This window comes from Plectropomus leopardus, chromosome 13 (genome assembly GCF_026936395.1).
Source record: "Plectropomus leopardus strain MGB_pleo_1.0 chromosome 13, ASM2693639v1, whole genome shotgun sequence".
In the NCBI taxonomy this organism is placed as follows: Eukaryota; Metazoa; Chordata; class Actinopteri; order Perciformes; family Serranidae; genus Plectropomus; species Plectropomus leopardus.
This window is the reverse complement of record NC_142188.1, coordinates 21788068-21813378: the sequence shown is the minus strand read 5'-3', so window position 1 is coordinate 21813378 and position 25311 is coordinate 21788068. Positions and strand designations below refer to the sequence as shown.

Below are 25311 nucleotides of genomic sequence, written 5' to 3'. Positions count from 1 at the left end.
AAAAAAAATTAGTTCCCTGCGCGCCAAAGGAAGTTGTGTTGGCAGCATGTGATTATTACGTCACAGCATACTCGCTTGTCATTGGTGGAGACTCGTCTCTACTCCCACAACATCCGCGTGTGCCTTTCCCGCGAATGGGATGCTATAGTCTAGCTTAGTGCTAGGTGATGCATGGAGGTTCAGGATACCCTAGGCTCATCCCAACAAAACAGTGAAAACTGCCTTTAAACTCGCACATATGGCGAAGCAAAGCTCACTTTTCAATTTCTTCACCAAGTCTCCGACGGCGGTCTCCAAGCCGAAGCCGAGTCCCTCTCCGACCGAGGCAGACCTGCCGTCCTCCGTGGAGAAGTCCAGCTCCTCTCCCAAAGAGCAAGCTAAACAGACAGCGCAACAGCAACCAGCCAAGAGCAGCAAAGTTAAACCGAAAAGTAACGACAAGTCTGCAAAAGGGGGGTTCAGTAAACTATTTGGCGACAAGGCCTCTGCAACCAAACAAAGGTGAGTTAGCAATGATAATGTTGGGAGCAGTGTAATTGCTGGAGACACGTTTTGCACTACTTTTTCCTCTCTGCTAAGATTGTCTGCAAGGCCCCGAAAACATGCGTTGGCTGATCGAAAGACGCAGCTCTTTTAGTTCATCGACTCATTCAAACCCGCATATTACTTTGCAACATTATCTTTTTTTTCACTTAACAGTTGAATTGCTCGTGTTTATGATTGAAACTTTGCTTCAAATCACAAATGAGTTGATAAGTCCTGCAGATTATGCTTGCACGAGGTTTTATCATGGTCAAATCAGCACTAGTGCCTTTATATTAACAACCATACAGGATACAGTACCCATGACTGTTACTTAGCGTTTTTACACAATGTGGACTGAAGTTAGAGCCACGTGGGCTAATGCTGAGCTGTTTACTGGCTTAATGAACTCTTTGCATGGCGGCCCCTCCTCCTCTGCTCATCATTGTATTGCAAACATAACAATGCTGCAGGAGTCCAAGTGGCAAAATCGTTCTTTTAACATCAAACTAAATGTAGTAGTGTTCATAAAAAAACTTACAGTCAAACAACCCGCAAAAATAACATACATTATTACCAGAAGAACCTTTTTGTGTTCGTTTTTGTAGTCTTTACTTTTTAAGTTAAATTGCAGAGCTTTAATTGACAGCTTGAAATGAGTGTTGTGCAACATTTCAGAAAATGTTTAATCAAAAATATGCAACTCCTTGCAAAAGAAATTTGACTTCTTCCTGTATAAATTTCCTGTGACAGAATTTCTTAAGTTGTAAGTCAGTTTAGTCAAAATGTAAAAAGCTTAATGGACAGTAGTTTGTTGCATGTAGATTTGAAGATGTGCTTTAGTTTGTCCATGAGGTTGCAGCGGTATAAGATCTGAACAGTACTATTACCATCAAAGAAAATCTAATGGCATACATTATCACACTATCATCATCATTATTATTATCATTTCCAATGGCCATTAAAGCAATGAAAACAGACAGGTTTTATTACAATTTAAATCTGAAACTTTTTTTTTATTGGAATTATGTCTAAAATGTCTGACAGCCAGTTAAGGAAGAGTTTGCCACAGTTTGACCTAACATATGACATATTACACACAATGGCTAGCAGCTGTAGGTTGAGGATTATTTAGGAATATCAGTAATGCAACCTTTCAAAATTTCAACAGGTGGGATAACACTCTTAGTGGGGTGAATATGAGACTTTGTTTTTTCTTTCCTGCAGCAGTAACACATGCTCATTCAGTGCTGGTGCCCTTGTGTGGGCAAAACTCGAGGGACACCCCTGGTGGCCATGCATGGTGGTGCCCCAACCTCTGACTGGACAGCAGATGAGGGGTCGTGGTCGGGAACAACGCATACATGTCCATTTCTTCGATGAACCTGCTACCAGAGGATGGGTCAGCACCAAATATATAAGAGAGTACCAAGGTTAGCAATAGTTAGTCCATTAATTAATTAATTAATAATAATAATGATCTTAAATCTGTCTTTAATGTGCAATAAGCTATAGTTGGAGGGGTTATCTTATTTGTGCTGTTTTGTAGGCTCTGACAGCAGCGATGCTAAAACAGGAGGCGTGTTCTTCAGCGGCAAACCTGTAATCCGTCGTGCAATGGCGCTCGCTGATGAAGTTATGTTTGACAGCCCTGAAAAAAGATTAAAGATGCCTGTCTGTATGGATCCGTCTGATGAGGAAGAGGATGATGATGATGAAGAAGAAGAAATGGAGGTGATATATTCATTATTATTTATTGCTATGTTGATAATATTGACATTAAAGTCACTATTAATAATAACCATGTCATTCTGATGCCTCTTTCTAATCTCATCATGATACAGAATGGTTGTTATATCAAATCAGGTCAGTAATACAGGTTGCATATTTTTATTTTTAAATGTCCCCCTTTGTGCTTTTTTTAGCTTGACAAGTCAACAGTGACTGATGAAGAGGTCAGTGATGAGGAAGAACAGAAAAATGAGAAAGTGAAGTCGCCCAAGGTCGGTCGACGTTCATCCCGCGCTTCAACAGAAAAGGGAAATAAGGCCAAGCGCCGCCGCATAATCGTAGCATCTGACAGTGATGGATCAGATGAGGAATTCAAACCTGAACAAGCTGCTTCCAGCAGTGAGGATGAGGAGGAAGCAGCAACTGTAACCAGTGAAGAGGAGGAAAAGGAGAGCTCCCAAGAGTCAGAAGTGGAAAGCCCCATCAAGCTTGTAAAACGCAAACGTCCTGCAGAAAAGACTGCTTCTACAAAAGCAAAGATGCCTATTATGCAGTCTAACACCCCAAAACGAGCTCCAGCAAATATTGCGCTCGACACAAAGTCTCGTTTATCGGCGTTCTCTGCCCCGGAGAACTTTGAGAGCCAGACAAATGGATCAGGCACCAGTGGAAGCGCCACAATTTGGGACCATGAGAAGCTGGAGTGGTTGCAAGACGGCAAAAGGAAAGATGGCAAAAGGCGGCGACAGTCAGAGGATGACTACGATCCCACCACACTCTATCTGCCAGAAGACTTTTCAAACAGAAACACTCCTGGTATGCGTCGGTGGTGGCAACTCAAATCCCAGATGTTTGACACAGTCATTTTCTACAAGGTGGGGAAGTTTTATGAGCTGTACCACATGGATGCTGTGATCGGAGTCAACGAGCTGGGTCTAACGTTCATGAAAGGAACCTGGGCACACTCCGGCTTCCCAGAGATCGGCTTTGGGCGTTTCTCAGATGTATTGGTCCAGAAAGGCTACAAGGTGGCTCGTGTGGAGCAGACGGAGACCCCAGAAATGATGGAAGCACGCTGTAAGACCATGGCTAAGCCCACAAAGTTTGACCGTGTGGTGAGAAGAGAGGTGTGCCGGATTATCACACGCGGCACCCAAACCTACAGCGTGTTGGATGGTGCTCCGTCTGAGAGTCAGAGCAAGTTCCTGCTGAGCTTAAAGGAAAAGGCTGAAGAGGAAAGCTCCGGTCGTTGCCGTACCTACGGAGTCTGCTTTGTAGACACATCTGTCGGTTATTTTCACGTTGGTCAGTTCCCAGACGATCGTCACTGCTCACGTCTGCGCACGCTCATAGCGCACTTCGCCCCTGCTGAAGTGCTCTTTGAAAAGAGTAACCCATCCATTGAAACACGCAAAATCCTCAAGGCCTCTCTGTCCTCTGCTCTGCAGGAAGGACTTAATGCAGGCACTCAGTTCTGGGATGCTCAGAAGACTCTGAAAACCCTTTCAGAAGAAGATTACTTCAGAGAGACTGCTGACAAGGATCAGGGGACAGGGAACAACGTCCTTCCTGCTCTTTTAAAAAAGATGACCTCTGAGAGTGATTCGCTGTGCCTTACCCCTAAAGAGGGCTATGAGCTGGCTCTGTCAGCTCTGGGTGGATGCATTTTCTACCTGAAGAAATGTCTGGTGGACCAAGAGCTGCTCTCTTTGGCCAATTTTGAGGAATATGTTCCTGTTGATGTTGAGCTGGAGAAAGCTGCTGGACCTGCCAGTTTCTTTGCCAAGACTCGTCAGCGGATGGTCCTTGATGGAGTGACTCTGGCAAACTTGGAGATCTTTCTGAATGGGTCAGGAGGAACAGAAGGGACGCTGCTGGAGCGTTTGGACACCTGCTGTACCCCGTTTGGAAAGAGGCTGTTGAAGCAGTGGCTGTGTGCTCCTCTGTGTAACCCCACATCCATCAAGGACAGACTGGACGCAGTGGATGAACTGATGGGAGCTCAGGCCCAGGCGACTGAGGTTTCAGACCTGCTGAAGAAGCTTCCAGATTTGGAGCGTCTCCTGAGTAAAATCCACAGCATTGGCACTCCCCTGAAGAGCCAGGATCACCCAGACAGCAGGGCAGTACTCTACGAGGAGGTCACCTACAGCAAGCGCAAGATAGCAGACTTCCTCTCAGCACTGGAAGGTTTCAAAACCATGCAGGAGATCATCACTGTCCTCGCGCCAGTTTCAGGTGAATCTCAATCCACATTGCTGCGTCAAGTTGCCAGTCTGAAAGGCGAAAAGGATGGCCTGTTTCCCGACCTCTCTGCTGAACTGAGACGCTGGGAGACGGCCTTCGACCACCAGAAAGCTCGCACTACTGGTGTCATAACCCCTAAAGCTGGCTTTGACCCAGAGTATGACCAGGCTCTGACTGCGATCAAGAGCTGTGAGCGAGAGCTGCAGGACTACCTGGACAGACAGAAGAAGAGACTTGGCTGTAAAAACATGTCCTATTGGGGAACTGGGCGAAACCGCTACCAGATGGAGGTGCCCGACAGCGTCTCAGAGAGGAACATTCCTGAGGAGTACGAGGTGAAGTCTACAAAGAAAGGCTGGAAGCGTTATGTGACCAAAGAGACTGAGCGGCTGTTCTCAGAGCTGCAGGGATTCGAGGAAAAGAGAGACGCGGCCCTGAAAGACTGCATGAGGAGGCTCTTCTACAACTTTGACAAGAACTACAGAGACTGGAAGACTGGTGTGGAGTGCATGGCAGTGATTGGTAATTACATTCTTTTTTCTCTCGTTAATCAGCATTATTTTTGATTGCATGCACCAATCCATTTTTTCTAAGAGCAACACTTTGTGTTCTGTACTGCTTTTTCAATTTAAATATATCCCATGACACATTTTTGAATTGTCTTTCTAGGCCAAGTATGTGAACACATACAAGATTTTTTTTTTTTTTTTAAATAAAATTAAAAAAAAATAATGCTTTCATTGTGCTTGAAAAGAAATCGGTTCCTCCAGGATTTTACCGGCTGTTTTGGGGGGGATGGTTGTGGCCTGAGCTGTCTGATTTAACAGCACTGTGATACCCTTTCACATGCACAGATCCTCAACAGCAGTCACTGTCAGCACGCTTGATTAGGCCACCTGTGCCTTGTTAGTCAGAGTGAAGCTCTCAGTTAGGTGTCTAATCTATTTTGTTTTTACTTTTGTTTCAACCCAGTTTATTGATGATAGTGATATATTTGTGGTTGCTGGCAGCCTTGGCTTGGGGGGGGGGGGTCGTCAATGTGACTTTTTTTCTGCAGACTTCTGCATCTGAGCTTCTTTAACACATCATGTTGTTCACCTAACTCCAGCGCCAGCCAGCCACACAAAAATCCCACATTCATGTTGAGTTGCTGTTTGTAATCCTACAAGCACCCTTTTTAAAAATGCATTGCATGTTGTGATATTTTATGCAACGAAATTGTGGGGGCAAATGAAAATCACTAAAAATAGTTGCAATGCTTTTGTTGTTAAATTGCGATGATTGGATAAATTGCAAGGTCATGCAGAGTTCACACACCCCAGAGGGGACTGACAAATAGACATAACAGCTAGGGACAAGGATAACAAAGCTGAAGAGAAAGACGACAAAAGTATCATGTACATGATTCTGATTCAGAAATTGTGATGCATTTCAATTACTGCAGAACAAAACGGCGAGCGTTCTCATCTCGTCCCTATAGTGCAATTTCCTTTGATTCTGTGGAATAAAAACTTGCTGCTGTCTTGTGCTTGTTAGTTTGCATTGCAGGTGTATGCTCTAAATACATTTCCTGCAGATGTTACAGATATGCTTCCATAATGTGTGTTTAAGATGGTGGTTTAAGATCTTTATGTCACTGAGTAATTATTCAGTTATTCCACTTGGCTGAGTTGACACTAATTAGTTTGTTTATCACTGTTATGGAAATCGTGCACTGGAGTTTGCTCCTGACTGAGGGAGAGATAATTGCGTAGTTTAATACGGATCTCTGGTGCAGTAAAATAATGTGCTTATAATGTGTTTTCCTACCACCAAGTCATCGCTCAGCAACAGGTTTATATTGTTTATATGTTTTAGAGTTAAGAGCTGAGCTGCAGAATCACCCCATGAAATATTAAGAAAGCAGGTAGATAATCCTCTTTGGAGTTTTAAAGGATGACTGGTTTCGGTGCTTTATTTCTCTAAGTTTGATCACTAATGAACTGTCGGTTTTTGCCAGATGTGCTGCTGGCCTTGTCACGCTACAGTCAGGGCGGAGATGGACCGATGGCCAGGCCACAGGTGGTGCTTCCTGAGAGTGATGATCAGGTAGCACCCTTCCTTGACCTCATTGGATCCCGCCACCCCTGTGTCACCAAGACCTTTTTCGGCGACGACTTCATCCCTAATGACATCTACATTGGCTGCTCTGGCAGCAGTGACACTGATGAGGAAAAAGAGCATGCCTCTTGTGTCCTCGTCACGGGGCCAAACATGGGAGGAAAGTCTACTCTTATGAGACAGGTGGGTAACTTACACTATACTTACACTTAATGTAGCTGTTTACATTTTTGTTAAAAATTCGGCCAATAACAGACTCCAATGTGAGCTGGTCATAGCGTACAAAGAAAAAGAACAAGGAGAAGAAGTCTATAATAAACATGGAGGCCCTGAAGTGACTGTTGAGGGTTTAATTTTTAAATTATTGTGCAGTGACAAATGTGGAACCAGATGATGAGTAGGAGAAGAGTGAAGAGAAGAAGAAGTTTATGAAGTATTTTTATACAAAACAGGCACAGGCAGTGGGTGAATGAGACAAGGGCCTTGTCAGTCTCCACCTATGGCAATTCTCAGCGGCCATGCGCAGTTTCAGATTGATTGGGCGACACACTGAAGAGAAAAATGGATGCAGACAGACAGATGGAGTTTACAAAAGGATGTTGATCTGGAGTGATGCAGAAGTTGCACTGAATTCTGATGCATGGATGTTCAGACAGAGATTGCATTAAAAAAGTCAGTGTCAGTATCTGATTTATGACTGCATATATAAGGGGCCCAAATCTGATTTGAAAAGGTCAGATTCCATGTGATTTGGGCTGTTCACACTGTCATTCCACAGTGTTTATGTAGCTTTATTGATATATAATGGTCTAACAATTATTTTAGTGTGTAAAACTACAAAACCTTAACAGTGACGGACTGGAGGTAATCTGAATTTCACGTGGACAATGTGCGGGTCTGTTTGAAGTCTCTGTCGGCCTGTACTTTGATACTGTGCTGGTCTTTTCTACAGTGCGGACTTGTGATCATCCTCGCTCAGCTGGGTTGCTATGTTCCTGCTGAGAGCCTGCGCTTCACACCAGTTGACAGAGTCTTCACTCGGCTGGGAGCCTCAGATCGTATCATGGCCGGTAGGTAACATGATGAACTCCTGCAATGTAACAAATAGGGGACAATGTCATCAGCTTTTCACCTCATCGGCTTGTACTTTCTAATATGTCTTCTTTAGGAGAGAGTACCTTCTTTGTGGAGCTCAGCGAGACTGCCAGCATCCTGCACCACGCCACTACACACTCGCTCGTGCTCCTTGATGAATTAGGTACGTCTTCGATGCTTACCAATGCTGATTCAACAGTGAACATCACAGGCGGTCTCCAAAGCGCTGTTTTGTTCTTGTCGTGTTTTTCGGAGTGTTGTCATTCAGGCGTGAACTGTTTGCAGGAAGGGGCACAGCCACATATGACGGCACAGCGATTGCCAGTGCTGTTGTGAAGGAGCTTGCTGAGAAGATCTGCTGTCGCACCCTCTTCTCTACACATTACCACTCCCTGGTGGAGGACTACGCCAACTGCCCTGCTGTGCGGTTGGGCCACATGGTGAGTACAGCTTTGCTGAACACCCTAAATACTGCACTGCAAGGGTGAACGGGAGCAGACAGTTTGGGAACGGTAAAATGTAAACAGCTTCATTGTAAAACTATTATTTGGTTAATCGGCTTGCCGCGGCAGTCTGTGTTTAACTGTTTTACACTGTGTTTTGGGCACAGACCAATTATGTAACTAACAACTTGCTGTGGCTTTTGCTTTTTCCATTGCTCCCTGCAACATTTTAAATTGATCAGGTTTCTATAAATGCCAAAAATGGCCTCTGTTTTCTTCTGTAGAAGCATTTGTGATTGACAGTGGCACTGCTAATCTCAAAAACACTGTGTTTCCTGGAACTACTTTATTTTAAAAGTCAACTTGTACCAGATATATGCTTGAAATGTGAAGCTGCAGCAGGAGGAAATACATTACATGAGCAGGAACTTGATTCAGGGCTCTACAGATATTGAGATTAGTTTTTTTTTTCTTGCAAAATGTCACTTGTTTATTAATTGGTGTGAAAAATACCACAGCGTGGCACCCCTACTGGGCAAATATGTTCAAAACTGTATTTGATTATTGCATCCTGTCTGTTTTACCTGATATTTTAAGGAACTGGAGTCAAATTTCTGTGTAAACAGACTTACTCATGACTTCCCTCTCTGTTATCAGTATATATTATAGTCTAATTTCTGATGGGAATTCACCTCTGAAGTCATATTCCTTGGTTTCATGCAGATCCTAGGTTTTAGGTAAATTACTACCTAATTATCACACAATGTCTAACAGAAAAATCCAAACTCTGTCTAGCAATCAAAATGATTCTGCATCTTGTGTATTGAGTCTAATATGTTGCTGTTTCGTCCCTTTTAGGCGTGCATGGTGGAGAATGAATGTGAGGATCCAAGTCAGGAGACCATTACATTCCTCTACAAGTTCATCTCTGGTGCCTGTCCAAAGAGTTACGGCTTCAACGCTGCTCGACTCGCCAGCCTGCCAGAGGAGGTCATCCAGTCAGGACACAGGAAGGCCAGAGAGTTTGAGAAGAGCACCATCAGCCTCAGACTCTTCAAGTATGTATGAGTATTTGGGTTAAAATATTATGTAGCGATATCCAAAGCAAGAATTTGAACTTGGTAATAACAAATGTCAAAGCTTAGTTGTGACTTTTTCCCCCTTTTTCTTGTCTTGCAGGAAGCTCTGCCAGTATGCTGAGGATGCTTCACTGGGCAACACACACTTTGCATCACTCGTTCAGATGCTTAACACCCTGTAGTTTCAAAAGACGATTTGTCCTAATTTTGTTTTCGTATCAGAAGTTGTTTTCAAAACATGATTTGTTCTGAATTTGTTTTCGTCAGCGCTTGAAAAAACACTACTGTAATGATCTAATAAAGTTTATTTTTAAAAAATGACAATGTTTCATCTAGGAAATTAAACCCCTTTAATTCACGCTAGCGCCTACATAACGGTTATTGAATACTTCACAATATATTAAGTCTAGATGTTATGATACATGCATACATTTCAGTCTGTATGAGAACCCACAATCACCAGTACACATGAATGGGGAGGAGAGGGAGGGGGAGGGGCAATGGAAACCATATAGTGCTGTATATAGATACTTGTCTCAGCTTCAGTAGAGTAAAAGCCTTTTAAATTCTCCAGCAACATTGGCAAACAAGGGAAAAACACATCAAAATTAGCAGTGCTTTCACAAGACTTGTCTATTTTCCTTAGATCTAATCAAAGTGAAAAAAAATTATTGTTATCTAAAAAGAAAACGTATTTTAACAGGCCAAGAAGCAGCCTTTGTGCCTGTCATTGGAGACAAATACTGATTCTAACACAGGGCAAGATATAGATTATATAATCTACTTGACTGAAATTAGTGACACTTGATGTATCACTGACGGTACAACCATCCAAACATACTTGGATAACTTTTTAACAAATGCATAATAATGCCCTGACCAGCAATGTGTTTTTCAGTTGACAAGTATAGAAGAGGTTTCATCTTAATTACAATATTGCAGGTTCAACTAGATAAACAAACTTATTATACAACTGCGGCCTGGAGTAAAAAAGGAAAAAAAAAAAAGATTTTTGCCCCATGTCTTTTTTCCTGTGAATCAGGTCTTGCACAAAAGGCCAACACAAATAAAAAATAAACACAAAATATGCATAGATTATGTAAAACGGACAGTTAAGCTCCCTTACAAAGACAAACATTTACTATGAAGCTACTGTCAACAGATAAAACTATACAAGTCTGGTGAAAGCACATTTCAGCATCTATTGTTCGGTATTGCAAAATGTAAATGAGTCAACGTTGCTGGAGAAAATATTTAGTGTTTTTTCCTCTCTTTTCTCTGATCTCTTTCACAGAAAGAAGTTAGATACTGCGACATGTATAATTACAGCAATTCTAGGGTATAATAACCAAAAAAAATGAACACATTTAATAAAATAAAGACATTCAAGTACAGTAAGATTTTTGCATGAAAATACAAAACTACACAAAAAGCATTAAAATCAAATCTCAACATTTGTCTTGAGGAAAAAAAAAACAAAAAAAAGCTGAAGTGCTAGGTCATTTTTCCCGTACATATCATACGAGCACGTCGATTGCCCAGTGATGGAAGCATTGTTGTATTTGGGGCCTATGTTTTGCCTCCACGTGAGAAAAGTTGTGCCTCTTCTGACTGAGCGTCTGTCCACGAAGGGTCTGTACATGACTGCAGTATTTCGTTCTTCTGCTTCTCAAAAAGCAGGTGAGCCTCGGTGGCTTTTTGTCCATCTCTCACAGGCTTCTCTTGCTCGACCAAACCAACACACCCACAAACCCTGAGTCAGCTGCTCTTCCGCTCTCTCCCACTGATCTTTTTTTGTCAATAATTGAAGAAAAAGAAAAAGCGAGGCATCCATAATCAGACTTTTTTTTTTATCTAAATGTCTCCTTTTAGCATATTCATGTCTGAGTCTTTTTTGAAAATCACTGTATATGCTCTGTATTTTAGTTTGGATCTCCTCCGCTGCACAACTTAAAGTGTCTCGTGTCCGTTACTGCTGAAGCGCAAAGGGACCTCGGGTCTCGAGCTCAGTTGTGCTGCAGTGTATTGGACTCTATAGGAGGAGCTGAGTCATACAGTGTGTCTGTGTCGTGAGTTGGCTCTCCAGCTAACGTACAAGGATTTGACAGTGTCCCTGCACCACAGTCACAGAAGAATCTGTTGGTGGAAGCAAGCGGAGAAATAATTATGTTTAGTGAAATTCCATTAAGATACACAGGAAGAAAACATATCTATTTCTAATACTGCCCCTCCCTTAATTCACTTCTTCAGGGTTCCTACAGCTTCATGCGATTAGATTTAAGTCCATTTTAATGCCGCTTTGAATGCGATTTGAGACCAATTTTACAACAACCAAAACTGACGTCAACTGCTTAGGGACAGTTTTGTCAAAATATGTATTGTAACATAAAACATGACTTTTTGGTGACATTTATCGAGGGGATCTTAGCAGATTGCATATATTTAAAATAAAATATTTTTAAAAATGAATAAAATCAAAGATGTTAACCAGTTACTTAAATCCTATTTCCAATACATTTTTAAGAATTCTGAAAGATTTATTTAAGATATTTTAATACCTTTTAAGGTCTTATTTGTACATGAATTAATTCAGTGCCTTTGAAGACTATTTAAGGATCTGCGGGAACCCTGCTTGTCTGTGTAGTGTGTGTAGTACTTTTGTTTTTTAGTAATATGGGTCAAAAGAACTGACCTATCGTGTCTGATGAACTCCACGTCGTGTCCTTGGTGACACTTCTTGATGCAGTTCACACAGATGGCGTTGCGGTCTGTTGTGTTACAGGTGTGACACCTGCAGGAAGTCAAATTGTGCTTGTTAACAACCATACAGACAAACTGACGAACGAGAGTCACCTTGACAGTGAGGGAAAGCATAATTTACCTGTAGAAATCGTGCATTGGGTAGCTGGTGTAACTTGAAATCTTGTACAGGCACTGACCTCTGCTCACAGCCTTTTCAATGGCATCTTGATTGTTCATTATTTTATTATCTGGAGGCAAAGGGAAAACATATATCAGTAAACTACAGGCAACAGTTTTGCTAAGTGGTATCATTACCAGGCAATTCAGGGTTTTTTTTAAGAAAATGAGTCACAATCATTGTGAGAGAATATGAGGTTAAAAAGAAGGAGAGAGTACCTTTCATTGTAACATTGACACCAGATGCAAGAAACAATCCCCCGAAGCGATTGTTGAAGATCTGATTGCCCTCTAGGGTCGCTGTGGCATGATTGGTGATCTCAATACCTAGTAGTCAAAAAAATATATATAAATAAGTTAGGCAAACTGGGTCCCATTAAGGACTATTTGTTTACACAGACATATTTGTGAGGATCTGTAAATAATGATATTGCAGCCTGCGTAAAGGCGTCACCCACCTGCCGCGAAGCCGTCAAATATCCTGTTTTTCCGCAGTACAGGGTGGCTGTTGGTGCTAATGAGGACTCCTGCTTGGGCATTTCTGAAGATGTCGTTTTCTTCTAACAAACCTGGAGACAGAAAACAAACCCACAAATCACTGACGTGAAAATTTAACTGTACAAATGTCCTACCCCAAGGATTACTTTTACGTATGTTTGATACTTTGGCCACATTTCATATGAACATCTCACATTTTAACTTTAAATATGTATATGACAGAAAATAATGATAATAATTCGAATACACCTGATGAGTTTTGGTGAGAAACACTGAATCTAAACATCATTTATGTTTCTTTACAAGAAATCTCCATAGGTCCCCCTTCAACAACATTGATAAGTATCCTCCCATTTCCATACAATAAATTATTCACCTCTTCCTCCGTTGAATATACAGATCCCACCGTCTCTCCCGTCGTGGATCTTATTCCTCCGCAGAGTGGGGTTGCTGTCTGTCTTGATCCACACTCCTGCCATAGCATTATCAAAGATCTCGTTGTCCTCGATGAAGCCTAAGCCTGAAAAACAACAAATTCATGTTTCGTTATTAGGGCAACAAGGGAGAACCGCTCATCGTCAGATTTGTCAAACTGTTAATTAGCAACAGCCGCGGAGACTCTAAGGTCTCAACGAGTAGATTGATTCAGTCTTGGCAGAAAACAACCTCTTGGAGGGAAAAACACTTTAGAAAAACCAAACAGAAAAGATTTCTCTGCTGCTCACCTGAGTTGTAAACCAGAATGCCTCCATTCTGGCCTCCCCAGATCTTGTTCCGCCTGATCTTGGGATTGCTGCCAGTCCTGTCAAAAAAAGAGCCCACACAGGGCAATTGATCCACTGCCTCACTAATGCTGAATGCATTTCCTCGTTCGCCTTACCATCTTAACATCAAGACAACTAGCTCGAGGCTGACTTTATTGGGACATTTATCTGAGAATAATCCATTCAAACTTTCACAACACACAATAAAAATAACATAATTCATTGTCTTAAGGTCTTAAGGTAAATATTTGAATATTATAGCCACTTTCCACAAACCTAATTTGAACTCCGGAGTACATGTGATTGTAGATATCATTGTCTTCCAGGACGCCATGGCCGTTGTCATAGAAGTAGACCCCGACCTGGTAAAACAACAGTGAAAATATATATCAGCTCTCATTTATTCCTGGTACTAAAATGCATTTCATGAATTTGTATCAATAACACAGAGCTAACTGCATGAGATTTGGTTTTAGTTTACAGACAATGCCAGTCTGACATGGCAGTTTGTGTTCACATATATGTCATCATCGGTATAAAAATGAACATACCAGTGTAACTGCATCCCACCAGATAACAGTGTACATCTCATGTTTGTCACTTTCCATTATTTCTTCATCATTAAACTTGTAACAAGCATGTGATGGTACCTGCTTCCCGCTGTGTATCCTGTTCCTCCTCAGCACTGGCGTACTGCCCGTTGTCACCCACACTCCTGCCAGCGTGTTGCTGTACACCTCGTTCTCCTCTATGACGCCTTGTCCTTTTTCATGCTGCGTGATACAAAACCGCCCTACATCACTGCCATGTTTCTAAATTATAACATAACAAAGCTGAAGAAGTGAACAGTTTAAGATGTGAGACTGTTAAGGGGGAAAAAAGACATTGCTTGTGTAACTTTATGGGTTCATATTTACCACATAAATACCGCCATGCTGGCCGTCATGGATCTTGTTGTGCCTGACGATTGGACAGCTGTTTGTCCTGATCTGGATTCCTGCCAGGGCGTTACCGTAGATGTCATTTCCTTCAATGAGGCCTCGACCGTCACCGAAAATATAAACGCCACCTTGGTTGCCATTAAAAATGGCATTGCCCCTGTATTTGAAAAAAAAAAAAAGAATCGTTTTAGGACATGACACAACTGTGCTTAATTGGATACCTTTTAAATAACACTTTCAGTTTTAGTATTTGACCTTTGAAAGCCACGCCGCACTGACCTTATCGTGGGGTCACTATTAGAGGTGATCCACACCCCAGCAAAGTTATTTGCATAGATCTTGTTTTCGATGAACTGGCCGCGGCCCTTTTCATGCACGTAGATGCCCCCCGTCTGACCATGATGGATCTCACAACGAACCACTGTCGGATTGGCGTACGCCTTCACCTCAAAGCCGGCTATACGGTTCCTGTGGATGTTACAGCTTTCGAAGTAACCCTGGAAACGATCATGGAAATATAACATTACTGCAAGTCCTATCAAACTAATTTTCAGTCCATGAGCAACAACTCAGAGAACAACTAAAAACCGTGTGTATTCAACCCTTTACAAAACACTGCATACACACCTGAAAGCATCATATAATTGCGGGATTAAAGCAACAGCACACACACATCCACCATTAGTTTACTGTATCTTACCATGCCGTGGTCGAATGTGAAAACGCCGACGTCTCTGCCATGGTGGATGTGATTCCGTCTGATGATTGGGTTTCCATGGTTTTTAACCCAGATCCCAGCCAGAGCGTTGTTTGAGATCTCATTGTCTTCGTATATTCCCTGAATGACGAACCATGAGTAGGTTTAAGGCTTTGAGCATTTTCGTGTTATACTTTTATTTTATCGTACTATAACTTTAACCTTGTGTGTAAAAGTCTAGTCTAATCTCATTAACTGTTCATGACAAATGGAGAAAGCTGAGCTCTGCTGCTGTTGTTCAATTAGGTTAAAAGACCTACTGTATAAATATTACTGTAATATTTTGCAACATAGGTGAAAGGTGTATTTTACCTGTGCATGGTCAGTGATGTAAAGACCAACATTTTCACAGTCGCTAATGTTGCAGTGCTTGATTGTAGGACAAGCACCCTGACCGCTGACACAGACAGCCGACCCCACTGAAACAAGCAGGACAGAGATGTATTAGTGCGCAAATATGCCGCTTACAACATACAACAAAAAGAATTTCTGCCCCGTCACGGAAACATTTATTTCAGCTCAAAACATATCCAGTGATCACAACATGAATTGAAGGTCTGCCGGCATAATATAGAGCAGTGATTTTTGTCCTGTGAGCGCTCACAATGAAGGAGTGGCTTCCTGCAACCTCTTGTAATAAGTTTGATTTGACTTTGATTTTATTCTTCCAATCTATCCCATTATTCATTTCAACCCATCACATTTATCTTGTGACCCCTTTGAAGGCTATGAACCACAGAAGTAGATCAAAGGAGCTGCAGACATACCTGTGCATGTGCTGCGTATGATGCAGTGGTCGATGATGGGGCTGCAGTTGACTGTAATCTCCAGGCAGTGGTGTGCATTGTGGTGCTGGGCGGATTTATCGTCAGGATTGAACTGCAGCAGAGACAAAAACAGCTCTTTCATACAGAGTAAATGTACATACTAGCCAAGTTTTTTAAACAAATGTATGCATTATAAATGTAGCCTTTATAAACCCCCAAAAAAAACAGAGAAAGTTATCTCACCCTGATGGTCATGTATCCAACATAAGCATCTTCTGAGCCTTCCATGAATACAAATGTGGAGTCTCTGGTGTTCTCAATGATGACTTTCTCTGCTACTTTTCCAGGAGCTGCAAAATGATCCGAAAGGTTAAAGCTGGAGTGCAGAACTTTTGTCTCCCCCCTCTGGCTGTGAGAATAATTACACAAACACTGTTGACTATGCTTGCAGGTGAACTCACTGCATCTCTCTCTTCGAGTCTTCCCGTGCAATTATTTTGACTTTAATAAGCATTGTGTGAACTCGTTTGGCAAAAGCTTAAATGTAGCAGGCGATCATATGTAAAAGTCCCAAACCCTAGCTTTAAATGAAAGACAATACAATGAAACTGTAAACACGACTTCGCACACGTACCAGCTCCGATCATTGTGATTGGCGATTCGATGTAGATCCATTCATCTGTGTAGATACCAGAGTGGACGAATATCAGGCCGTCAAAGTGAGGCTCCTGACCCCCTCCAAGAGCATCCTCAATGGTGTCGTAGTACTGGACAAAACATCACAAGTCAGTTAAATGACTGGAGCATTAAAATAAAATTAAAAAATTAAAAATGTTTAGAAACAGTTTACTTACAAACATGTTATCTCTCCCTTTGTATCTGGCAGGATTACTGTAGAAGTGTTCTGCAAAGCCCGGCTTTACATGTGCTCCTTTATACTGTCAAGAAAATATTCACATGACAATTCACACATAAAGAACTAGAATAATTCATAATCAATCATTTGAGACAAGACATTGCACTGACATTGCATTTCGGACAAGATGAGAAAACTGTCACTAGAAAAAAATGCCTGAGAAACTTTGGTCAACAGAAAACAAACCTAAAGGTCAATATATCGCAAAGGAATACAATTTAAAAACAGTTCTCCTCTATCCACTGAATACTGAATGTCACCATTATGGCCTGTGGTGTTGCCCTTTCACATGACATTAGCTGTCGGTACACGGGAGGATTTAAAGTCGCACTGAAGCAACTTTTGGCAGCAAAAATATCGAAAAATATTAAAGGAAAGCGGACGGTGTAATCTGTATCTCCTGAACAGAACACTCCCCTCTAAAAGTTGATCAAGTACTGTATCATAATTTACTTTATATGGGAGCAACTTATGGTTAATGGTTCCACCCCGCATACCTTAACCTTCTAATAAATGTTCACATCAGTAGGTTTCATTATTTTCTAGTTTTGATATTTTCAAAGTGTGATATTGTTTTCATGGCGTCCTTTATTTAGGGCTGACGCTCTGGAAATAGCATTTGCCTCTTCTGGTGTCTAAAATAAAGGCCATAATAACAATCAAGAGCAGAGCAGTGTTCTGTATGCCAGTGTCTAATTTGTTAATGTAGAAAACTGCAACAATACAAAAGGTAAGACTTCAAACAGGTGATTTGGTGAATCAGTGAGCCTGCAGGAGCTTCCATACCAGCTGCTGAAAACTCTCCTTCCACGGGTTTGGCTGTTCATACTCCTCTGGGTTTATCTGGTAGAACTTCCCTGCCTCAGGGTGCATCATGGGTCGTGTGTATTCAAACACTTCCATGTACAGCCTCTTCCTGAAACGTGAAGGCACAACCATATTTAACACCAAATTCTCCTCTCATTTGCGTCAGAGTTTCTCATTCCACAATACAAAAGCTCCTGTACAATAGACTCAGAAGTCAAAGGTCATGTCCACATTAGGGGCCCCGACACACAACGCAGATAGTCAACCATTTGCATCATGGTCAGGACAGCCGAAATGACATGGTAGGCTGGTTTGCTTTCACTGCGTGTGCAAAATGTTTTTTGGATTGAAAAAACAGACTAAATTTTTTAAAACTCTTCTTTTTAAATCAAGAAGTTGTTCGTTCTACAGCTGTAAAAGAAATCTGCTCTACTAAAATTGATAAAGGAAAATCAAGTTACTATGCAAGTTATTTTGATATACTACAAAATAAAAAACAAGTGCCCTAATGACAATTTGACCAGTGTTTTTTTTTTTTTTTTGAAAGGCTGTCAATGGCCTGGCAGCATTATTTTGTTTCTGATCAAGGCAAAAAAAACAACATACATCCCTCTTGATTCAGCTGTCAAATGTGGGCAACTGTTTCAAATCAGATGCACAACATAATCAAAGGCAAATTAAAGGCACAATCAAAATCGATATAAATTGAAGAAGCGGCTGAGGGACTGTTATTGTAAGTGCCCTCAAAACTTTTGAACTAAGCATAGATTAACATATTTATAAGATACAAACGTTAAAGCTGCTGTTATACCATATATTAAACACACATAGTGAACGCAACAGTGTACTGGTCAAGAGGAAACATCATCTCACCAGAGGATGGGGTCATTGGCCAGCTCACTGAAGCGCTTGCACACACATGCTGCGCGGCACAAGTCCTGCTCCAACAGGTACGAGAAGATCTTTAGCACCACCTCGTCTGGAAGCTTCTCTTGCAAATACTGCTCTGCTGGAGCTGCTGGGAGGAGGACGACCAGGGAATTAGAATAAAATATATTCAAAGGACAGAGGTTTGGGTGGGGTTAGACAACCACAGTCATACAAGCGTATTTATAGCAAGATCATGCAAGGAACTAAAAGTATCTCTCAAGTCACAAAAGCAACACGCTGCTGCAGAAATGATGAGGACTCCATCTGAATATTAAGAAAATGTGATGATCTGAATTGCCGGGCATTATCCTAATTAATTATGTATACTAGTGTATTTGTTCATGAAAAAAAAGCTGCTATTTGTGTGAATTATTGCATCTAGCGTGCATCTAGACAGAGATGAAACAAAAAGACGTATTGTGCACATTAGGGTCATATTTGCTGTTAGGAAGAAATTTTGCTTTTTAAACAGATCACGTGGAGCTACTGGGAGCGCAACACGAGGCAATGTGACCATTTACTCGGACACCACAAAGCCATGTATGATGAATGGAAAGCTAGAAGCAAATGCCATCTAACAAGGCAAACATCTATTTCAGATGCTTTGGCAAGAGCTGCACCGTGTGAGAAAGACTCCAAATGCCACAAATAACAGACTCTATAATTTTTACTTTGTGAAACTCATGGTGCTACTTCATGTCTTAACCAACACGCATTTTAAAACGATGATCTTAACTCTTGAGAGATTGATACTCTTACACTTCTACTTTTCCCAGGTTGCAATCCCCGACATTAAGCAAAAGCCTGGACTAAAGGGTGAAAGTAGTTTAAATATGGTAGGACTACATAGCGACAGAGCCATGTGGTATATTAATAAACACATACTTTCTCATGCATTTGCAGATAAACAAACTGCCAGTGCCTGATAACTTTACTCGTTAGACATTTCCACCGGCTATTAGCTGTATGTGCCAATAGACCAGACTGGCACATGCGGTCACTTTGCAAAATGTCAAGGCCATGTCCATTTTTGGGCATCCTACAGATGTTTTTATTTTTAATGGGTGTTTGGGTTTTAATTTTGACAAGTTTGTATGTATTTATTTCTTGGTCAGCATACATTTGTTTTATAGACATGTCCAATATTTGCTTTGTGTCCTTGCCTGAGCCCAAGCATACGCAACACTTTGATACCTTTTTGTGAACATATTTTACAACAATAGCCAAAACAATATACATTCAAAACATTTTGTTAATTCAAATTAACCATTTCCGGGCCCGTGAAAACAGCTATTCTAATTTCATAACTTTTCTAGGAATTTCATGACCGTGGGAACCCTGACATTATATAAATCGGATACATGCAATACACAGACCTGTCATTACAACAACATTAAAGCAAAAGTGAAACATTAAATTTCACAATTTGAAAAGGAAAAAGTTTTCAACTATGATGCATTACTGCCCACTGCTAACTAACAACAGTGACTAACTGCATTTTGCCCTGATTCAGTATTTGATGAGTCAATACACTGCTCTCACTTTACTTATTGGAAAAGTGATGATTCCTTAAACCAACCCCTCACAACTTGTGGGAAACACACATCCACTCACATATCAAATAATGCGTTCCTAATTACCTGGTAAATCTTGACACTTTCCTGAAACTCTCGGGCGCTTGGGTCGGTGTCCAAAGTTTTCTGTGGTTGAAGTGGAAGCACCCTGTCAATAGACAAAAAAGTCAGTGAGACATTTAAGCATCAGTCATTTCAGTGCATTATTCTCTTGTAGGCATTTATATTATCTTTAAGGGAGCAATGGTAAAAGCACCTCCATGTTTGTCTTTGTCGGACACACTGTTCTCTTGGGTAGAGACTTTCTTCTAAGTTGGTAGGGACTATTCTGAGCTCCTGGACCGGATTCTTCTGCGACCATATCTGCAGGAACGTCCTCATCTGCATAGAGTGGAAAAGAGGAAAAAAAATGAACTTACAAAGCTATTAATAAAACCAATTCTAAACACAGTATGATATGCAACAGAGGGAATTAGATGAAAACCATGTGTTTTTGATGTGTTGTTAATACATGACATAGCATTTCAAATATGCTCATCAAGAAAGTGAGAAAGCAACTGGATATTCCTGAGGTTCGCTCATTAATATGACTAAAACACTGTGTATTCATTTAATCAGGTCTTTGATTGAACAACAGGCAATTTAAACTATCTACTTATTGTTTACAATGTATTATTAGATTCTGAGCCATCAGACACAAATAAGCAACAAACTATAACAACACATTAGCAGAAACAATTGCCTTAACAACAGTATTTGTCATCACAGCAAAGCCCAGAAAAAAAACAAAAGCAGGGTTTTTTTTTCATTACTTGCTCTGTATGCTCCAAATTGATTACATCCCCTATCAAGAGAGGATTCAATCAACAGAAAAAGAAAACAACCACAGCATCACTCCTAAGCTCAACCCGACATCTATTTGTGTGGCTATTCACCATGGTATGATGAGTTGATAGCTACCCCAGATGGGAGATGCAAACTCTTGTCTTCTTGTTGCTCTGGTTGCAGGGATGATTCTCCCCGGCTACTAGACCAGTAACCACTACAAACACTGTCTGTGTGACAAACTGGGCTGGTTAAAACAACTTCTCTGTAGTTGTAAATTGGAGTGAATTATAGGATTTCCTGCCTTGTTTGACTAAAACAAACAAAATGAAGACCAGGGGTGTATAAATGTCACAGCAAATGTACAGTGTAGTGTGAAACTGTCGTCAGTCTGTTACCAACTACACCATAATTTATTAATTTGATGTCATCTTAAAATGACAGCGAAGCTATGCTGTGGACATTTGTGCAGAGGGAAATGGGTACCATGGCAGGTCATGGCTGAACAAATTAATTGAGAGCAGGAGAAGCTCTCTAAATAACAAATGAGCAGGCCCTCCTCAATTACTGTTTTACCATTATGATCAAGTCATTACCTTAGTTTATATGTTTATAACAAATGTTGAAAGAACCACCAAGAGTTAATATTCTTCTGATGATTGTCACTCACTAAATACAGTGAGATCCAACATCACAACATGTCAATAGCAACCTAATAACGTTGAATTAAATTCAGCAACCAACCATTACTGTTTGTGATCGGTGCCCTCAGATTTCAGCCATGGAAACTATGATTACAGAGCATCCCTAGCTAATGTTTACTTTGAAAAATTGCAGTCAATATTCGCTTGCATTACACCGTCTGCTGTCACACAGCGTTACGGTAGAAATAAACATACTGTGAGTGAATTGTGACTGTAACGTTGTTACATTAATTACAAGCATAATGTCCACACACATTGACATTTCACCGTTGCAAATACTATGAAGAAGTGGCTTTTTTTCTGAAAACGCCAGGACGCAGATAGCTAGCCAAACATGCTAATAATAACAGCTATGCTAGCACAGGCTACCTCCAGTTAGCATGCTACGACAACTGGCGAAACCACTTTGTGTACCCTTCCCCTGCGTTTGTCACCCATGAACCAATCTAACCGCTGACTATCGCCCGCCATTTTCACCACTAATGTCACGTTAGCTGACGAAAAACAAAACTCAGAAGAGATATGAGGTCAGATACGCAAAAGACAGGCCGACTCGGGGCAAAAATCAAGCAAAAACAAAGCGCGGCCTGAATGCTAGGTACAAACACAAAAGCCTCGGTGTTTCCTGGCTACACAGCGACCCGTGAAAACTGCTGTTAGCTCCCCAGTGTCTTACTGAAACGACCAATACTCTCGTAATGCACGCATTACACATGGACACACATCCGTCCAAGCATGTAACACAGTTCGTCCCTACAGCTAGTTGTTTGACAAGCCGTCCAGTGATGCTAACGCATTACCTCTTTCCTGGTGGTTCCTCTCCGGCTGCACCGGGCGCGGCCTCGAGACTCGCCTAGGTCTTCTGCTAACGTTACTTGCTCTGACGGAGTTCATTTGGGGTGTTGTTAATCTTGAAGAAATGTCGAAGCCTTCACAGCAGAAGAGGCGACTCTGAGCACATCGTCTATGTCTTTTTCTTCAGCATTGCACGATCTGCCATCTTTAGCCGTGGCACCTGGAAAAAACGTATCGTTGTGTGTTATTCCCGTTCCTCCGCACTGGTGTTACGTCTAGCTCCGATCTACTGTAGCAGGAGGAGCCATAACAGACAAGCACGGTCCGTCAGGCCACAGTCACATCACATGGGAGGACCTCTCGCCGTCACGTCGCCTTCCCTTTCCACGGCGGCCTATTCAACTGTGATTGCATCTGCTTTCACAGATCAACCATCTATCATGAGAGCAGTGGCAGGGTAAGTATTCAGATCCGTTACTTAAGTAAGAGTACTACGATGCTACCACCCCGTGGAAATGCTCTGTCTCAAATAACAGCCCTGCATTGAAAATGTTCCTTGAGTAAAAGTATACTAAGTATAATCCGGAAAAGTAGGCTATTAAAAGTAAAAGGACGCAATGCGAATACATCTTAAAAAAGACTCCCCAAAGCTCAAAACTCTAAATACACACACAGAGACAGACAGACAGACAGACACTTAGATAGATAGATTTGTAGATGGATAGAGGATTCAAAATTATTTTTTCAAGAAAAATATAAAAACACCCCCAAACTCAAAATATAAAAAAGAAGAAAAAATATCATCATAAAAAAATCAAAAACATTTTAAAAAGAAGAAAAAAACACCTCCCAAAACTCAAATTTATTTAAAAAAAAAAAAAATAGAAATAACTTAAATGTTTAGGTATCACAATAGTTGGTAATGTGAATTAGCTAATCTTTGCAGCTAATTTAACTCATAATAAAACATCATATTTTATAAGCTCTCCCTATGTTTTTTTTAATGCAAAACTAATTTGTAAAGATCACCAGGGTGATTGAGAAATTTGAACCTTTGAGGAATTTGAACCTTCTTCAATGTAACAGACTGCCATCAGTGTTTTTGTTTTTAAGAAATAACATACAGAATATTTTTCATGCCCAGACAAGAGTTGGCCACTTTTATCTAACAAAGTGTAGGCCTTGAAAAAAATGTATCTTTAGCCAATGGTGGAAATACCTGAAAGCCATGCTCTAAAAATACAGACTTCTTACCAAAAAATGTCCTTGGTAGAAGTCACCTATCAGAATATTATTTGAGGAAAAGTTTTAAAGTATCTAATATTTTCTCTACTTGAATATCAAAAGGAATGTTATTATATTAAATTTACTTAAAAGTAGGGCCTACACGAAAATGTTCTTAATAAAAAGCAAGAATTTTGAGAATTATTACGTTTATTTCTAGGGGTCGATGAAGTACCTGAAACCCACACATGATCTGATATTTACTGTAATTTAAGTATCAAAAGTATTTTTATGATGTTAAATACACTTACATTTTGAAAGTAAAAGTACAAGTAAATGGTATGAATAAAAAAGCAAATGGTCAGAATTCTAGGGATTTATGTCTTTGTAACATACGCCATGCTAAAATGTAGTTTACATTACTCTTGAAAAAAAAAAAAACAACAATTAGGTCTTTTTCAAGTTCAAGGATTTAAAGAACAAAATCCAGTTTAAGAAATGTAGTAGAGTGAAAATGAAAGTTTACAGAAATTTTAAAAACTCAAGTGAAAAACAGATACTCCCCCAAAATACTTAAGTACTGTAACAAAGTATCATTACTGTGTACATTACACGATTGTTGATTTCTATGTAACATGTACACCACCACAAAAATGCAGCCTACATTACACTTGAAGAAAAACAAAGCCTTCTTCACACGATTTAAAAAACAAAATCCAGTTTTTCTTTCCCTCCCATGTCTTCATTTGTCTGTCCATCCCTTCCTCCCTTCCTTCCTTATTCTGTACTAAGTAACTAAGAGGCACTGTGGAAACGTATTGAAATAAAAGTATACATTTTATGTAGGAAATGTGGAGTAAATGTGAAAGTTAACAGAAATATAAAAACTTAAGTACAGATACTCCCAAACAATAGTTAGATATAGTAATAATGAAGTGTTATTACTCTGTTACATTACACCACTGTTGGTATCTTGATCGAATAGCAAAGTTAAAATTTGATTAGTAATCAATTTTGCATAATTTGCTAAAATAAATACAAAATAAAATAAAGTATTGATCTGTTAGAACAGATTGGTCCCAGTGGTGAGAAAAGCTGTCCTTGGCAGTGAGTAGGAACTAGGCTACTGAAAATTGAGCTCAGAGAAGAAGCAATTAAGAAGATAATTTCTCCTCTAAGATCAATAAAGTGTGTCATGATTATTACTATGTGGAGTACTTTGCATGAAGTGATGAGGAAGCTCTCAAAGCTCTCACTCGCATAATCTTGCACGGTGACTCAGAAAATTAGATTTCAGATGTGAGTGGCCAAGGTGAGATTCTTCATGTGGCCGTGTCTGTGTTTTGAGGACTGGAACTGACTGGGAGGAGAACCATGAGACCTGCCTATACATCTCAGCATCTTTGGCTTGCCATTTTACAGGTGTTACTGTGACCTGAATAAGCAACTAGAAAATGGATCAAAAATGGATGATTGATCATTTTATGTCAGTAAAAAACATCTCAGGCTCTGCTGCAGGGAACATTATTCACCCACAGCAGATATGCTTTCTTTTTTTTTCTCTCCTGCTTCACACAAGTTCATACAGACATTCAAACCTTGCAGTGTTTAGCTTGCAAAATCATAATGTTGAAAAAAAACAAAAAGCACAGTGTTACTGTAATGTACATTGT

At 40.6% G+C, this 25311-nt stretch overlaps 2 protein-coding genes across 3 annotated transcripts; one reads left to right on the top strand and one right to left on the bottom strand.

Moving 5' to 3' along the window:
* The first annotated feature begins 85 nt into the window (after positions 1-85).
* Positions 86-9540, top strand: msh6 (mutS homolog 6 (E. coli)). The gene is made up of 10 exons (XM_042501633.2): positions 86-501; positions 1750-1955; positions 2072-2256; positions 2448-5022; positions 6500-6783; positions 7553-7670; positions 7769-7858; positions 7981-8135; positions 8997-9196; positions 9318-9540. Exons 1-10 carry the CDS (start codon positions 239-241, stop codon positions 9397-9399), a joined length of 4158 nt encoding a protein of 1385 aa, XP_042357567.2. The 5' UTR covers positions 86-238; the 3' UTR covers positions 9400-9540.
* fbxo11a (F-box protein 11a) lies at positions 9508-22822 on the bottom strand. 2 transcript variants are annotated; one of them, XM_042501635.2, is made up of 22 exons: positions 22420-22822; positions 20347-20471; positions 20157-20238; positions 18460-18604; positions 17566-17695; positions 16718-16801; positions 16498-16630; positions 16107-16213; positions 15864-15975; positions 15409-15515; positions 15040-15177; positions 14619-14836; positions 14316-14496; positions 14049-14171; positions 13675-13760; positions 13360-13436; positions 13011-13154; positions 12595-12705; positions 12356-12463; positions 12099-12207; positions 11910-12008; positions 9508-11353 (listed from the first exon to the last, which is right to left on the bottom strand). In XM_042501635.2, exons 1-22 carry the CDS (start codon positions 22511-22513, stop codon positions 11224-11226), a joined length of 2643 nt encoding a protein of 880 aa, XP_042357569.1. In that variant the 5' UTR covers positions 22514-22822; the 3' UTR covers positions 9508-11223. The 2 variants fall into 2 exon arrangements, with proteins under 2 accessions (XP_042357569.1, XP_042357570.1); XM_042501636.2 differs by having other exon boundaries at positions 18460-18601.
* Between the last annotated feature and the right edge of the window lie 2489 nt (positions 22823-25311).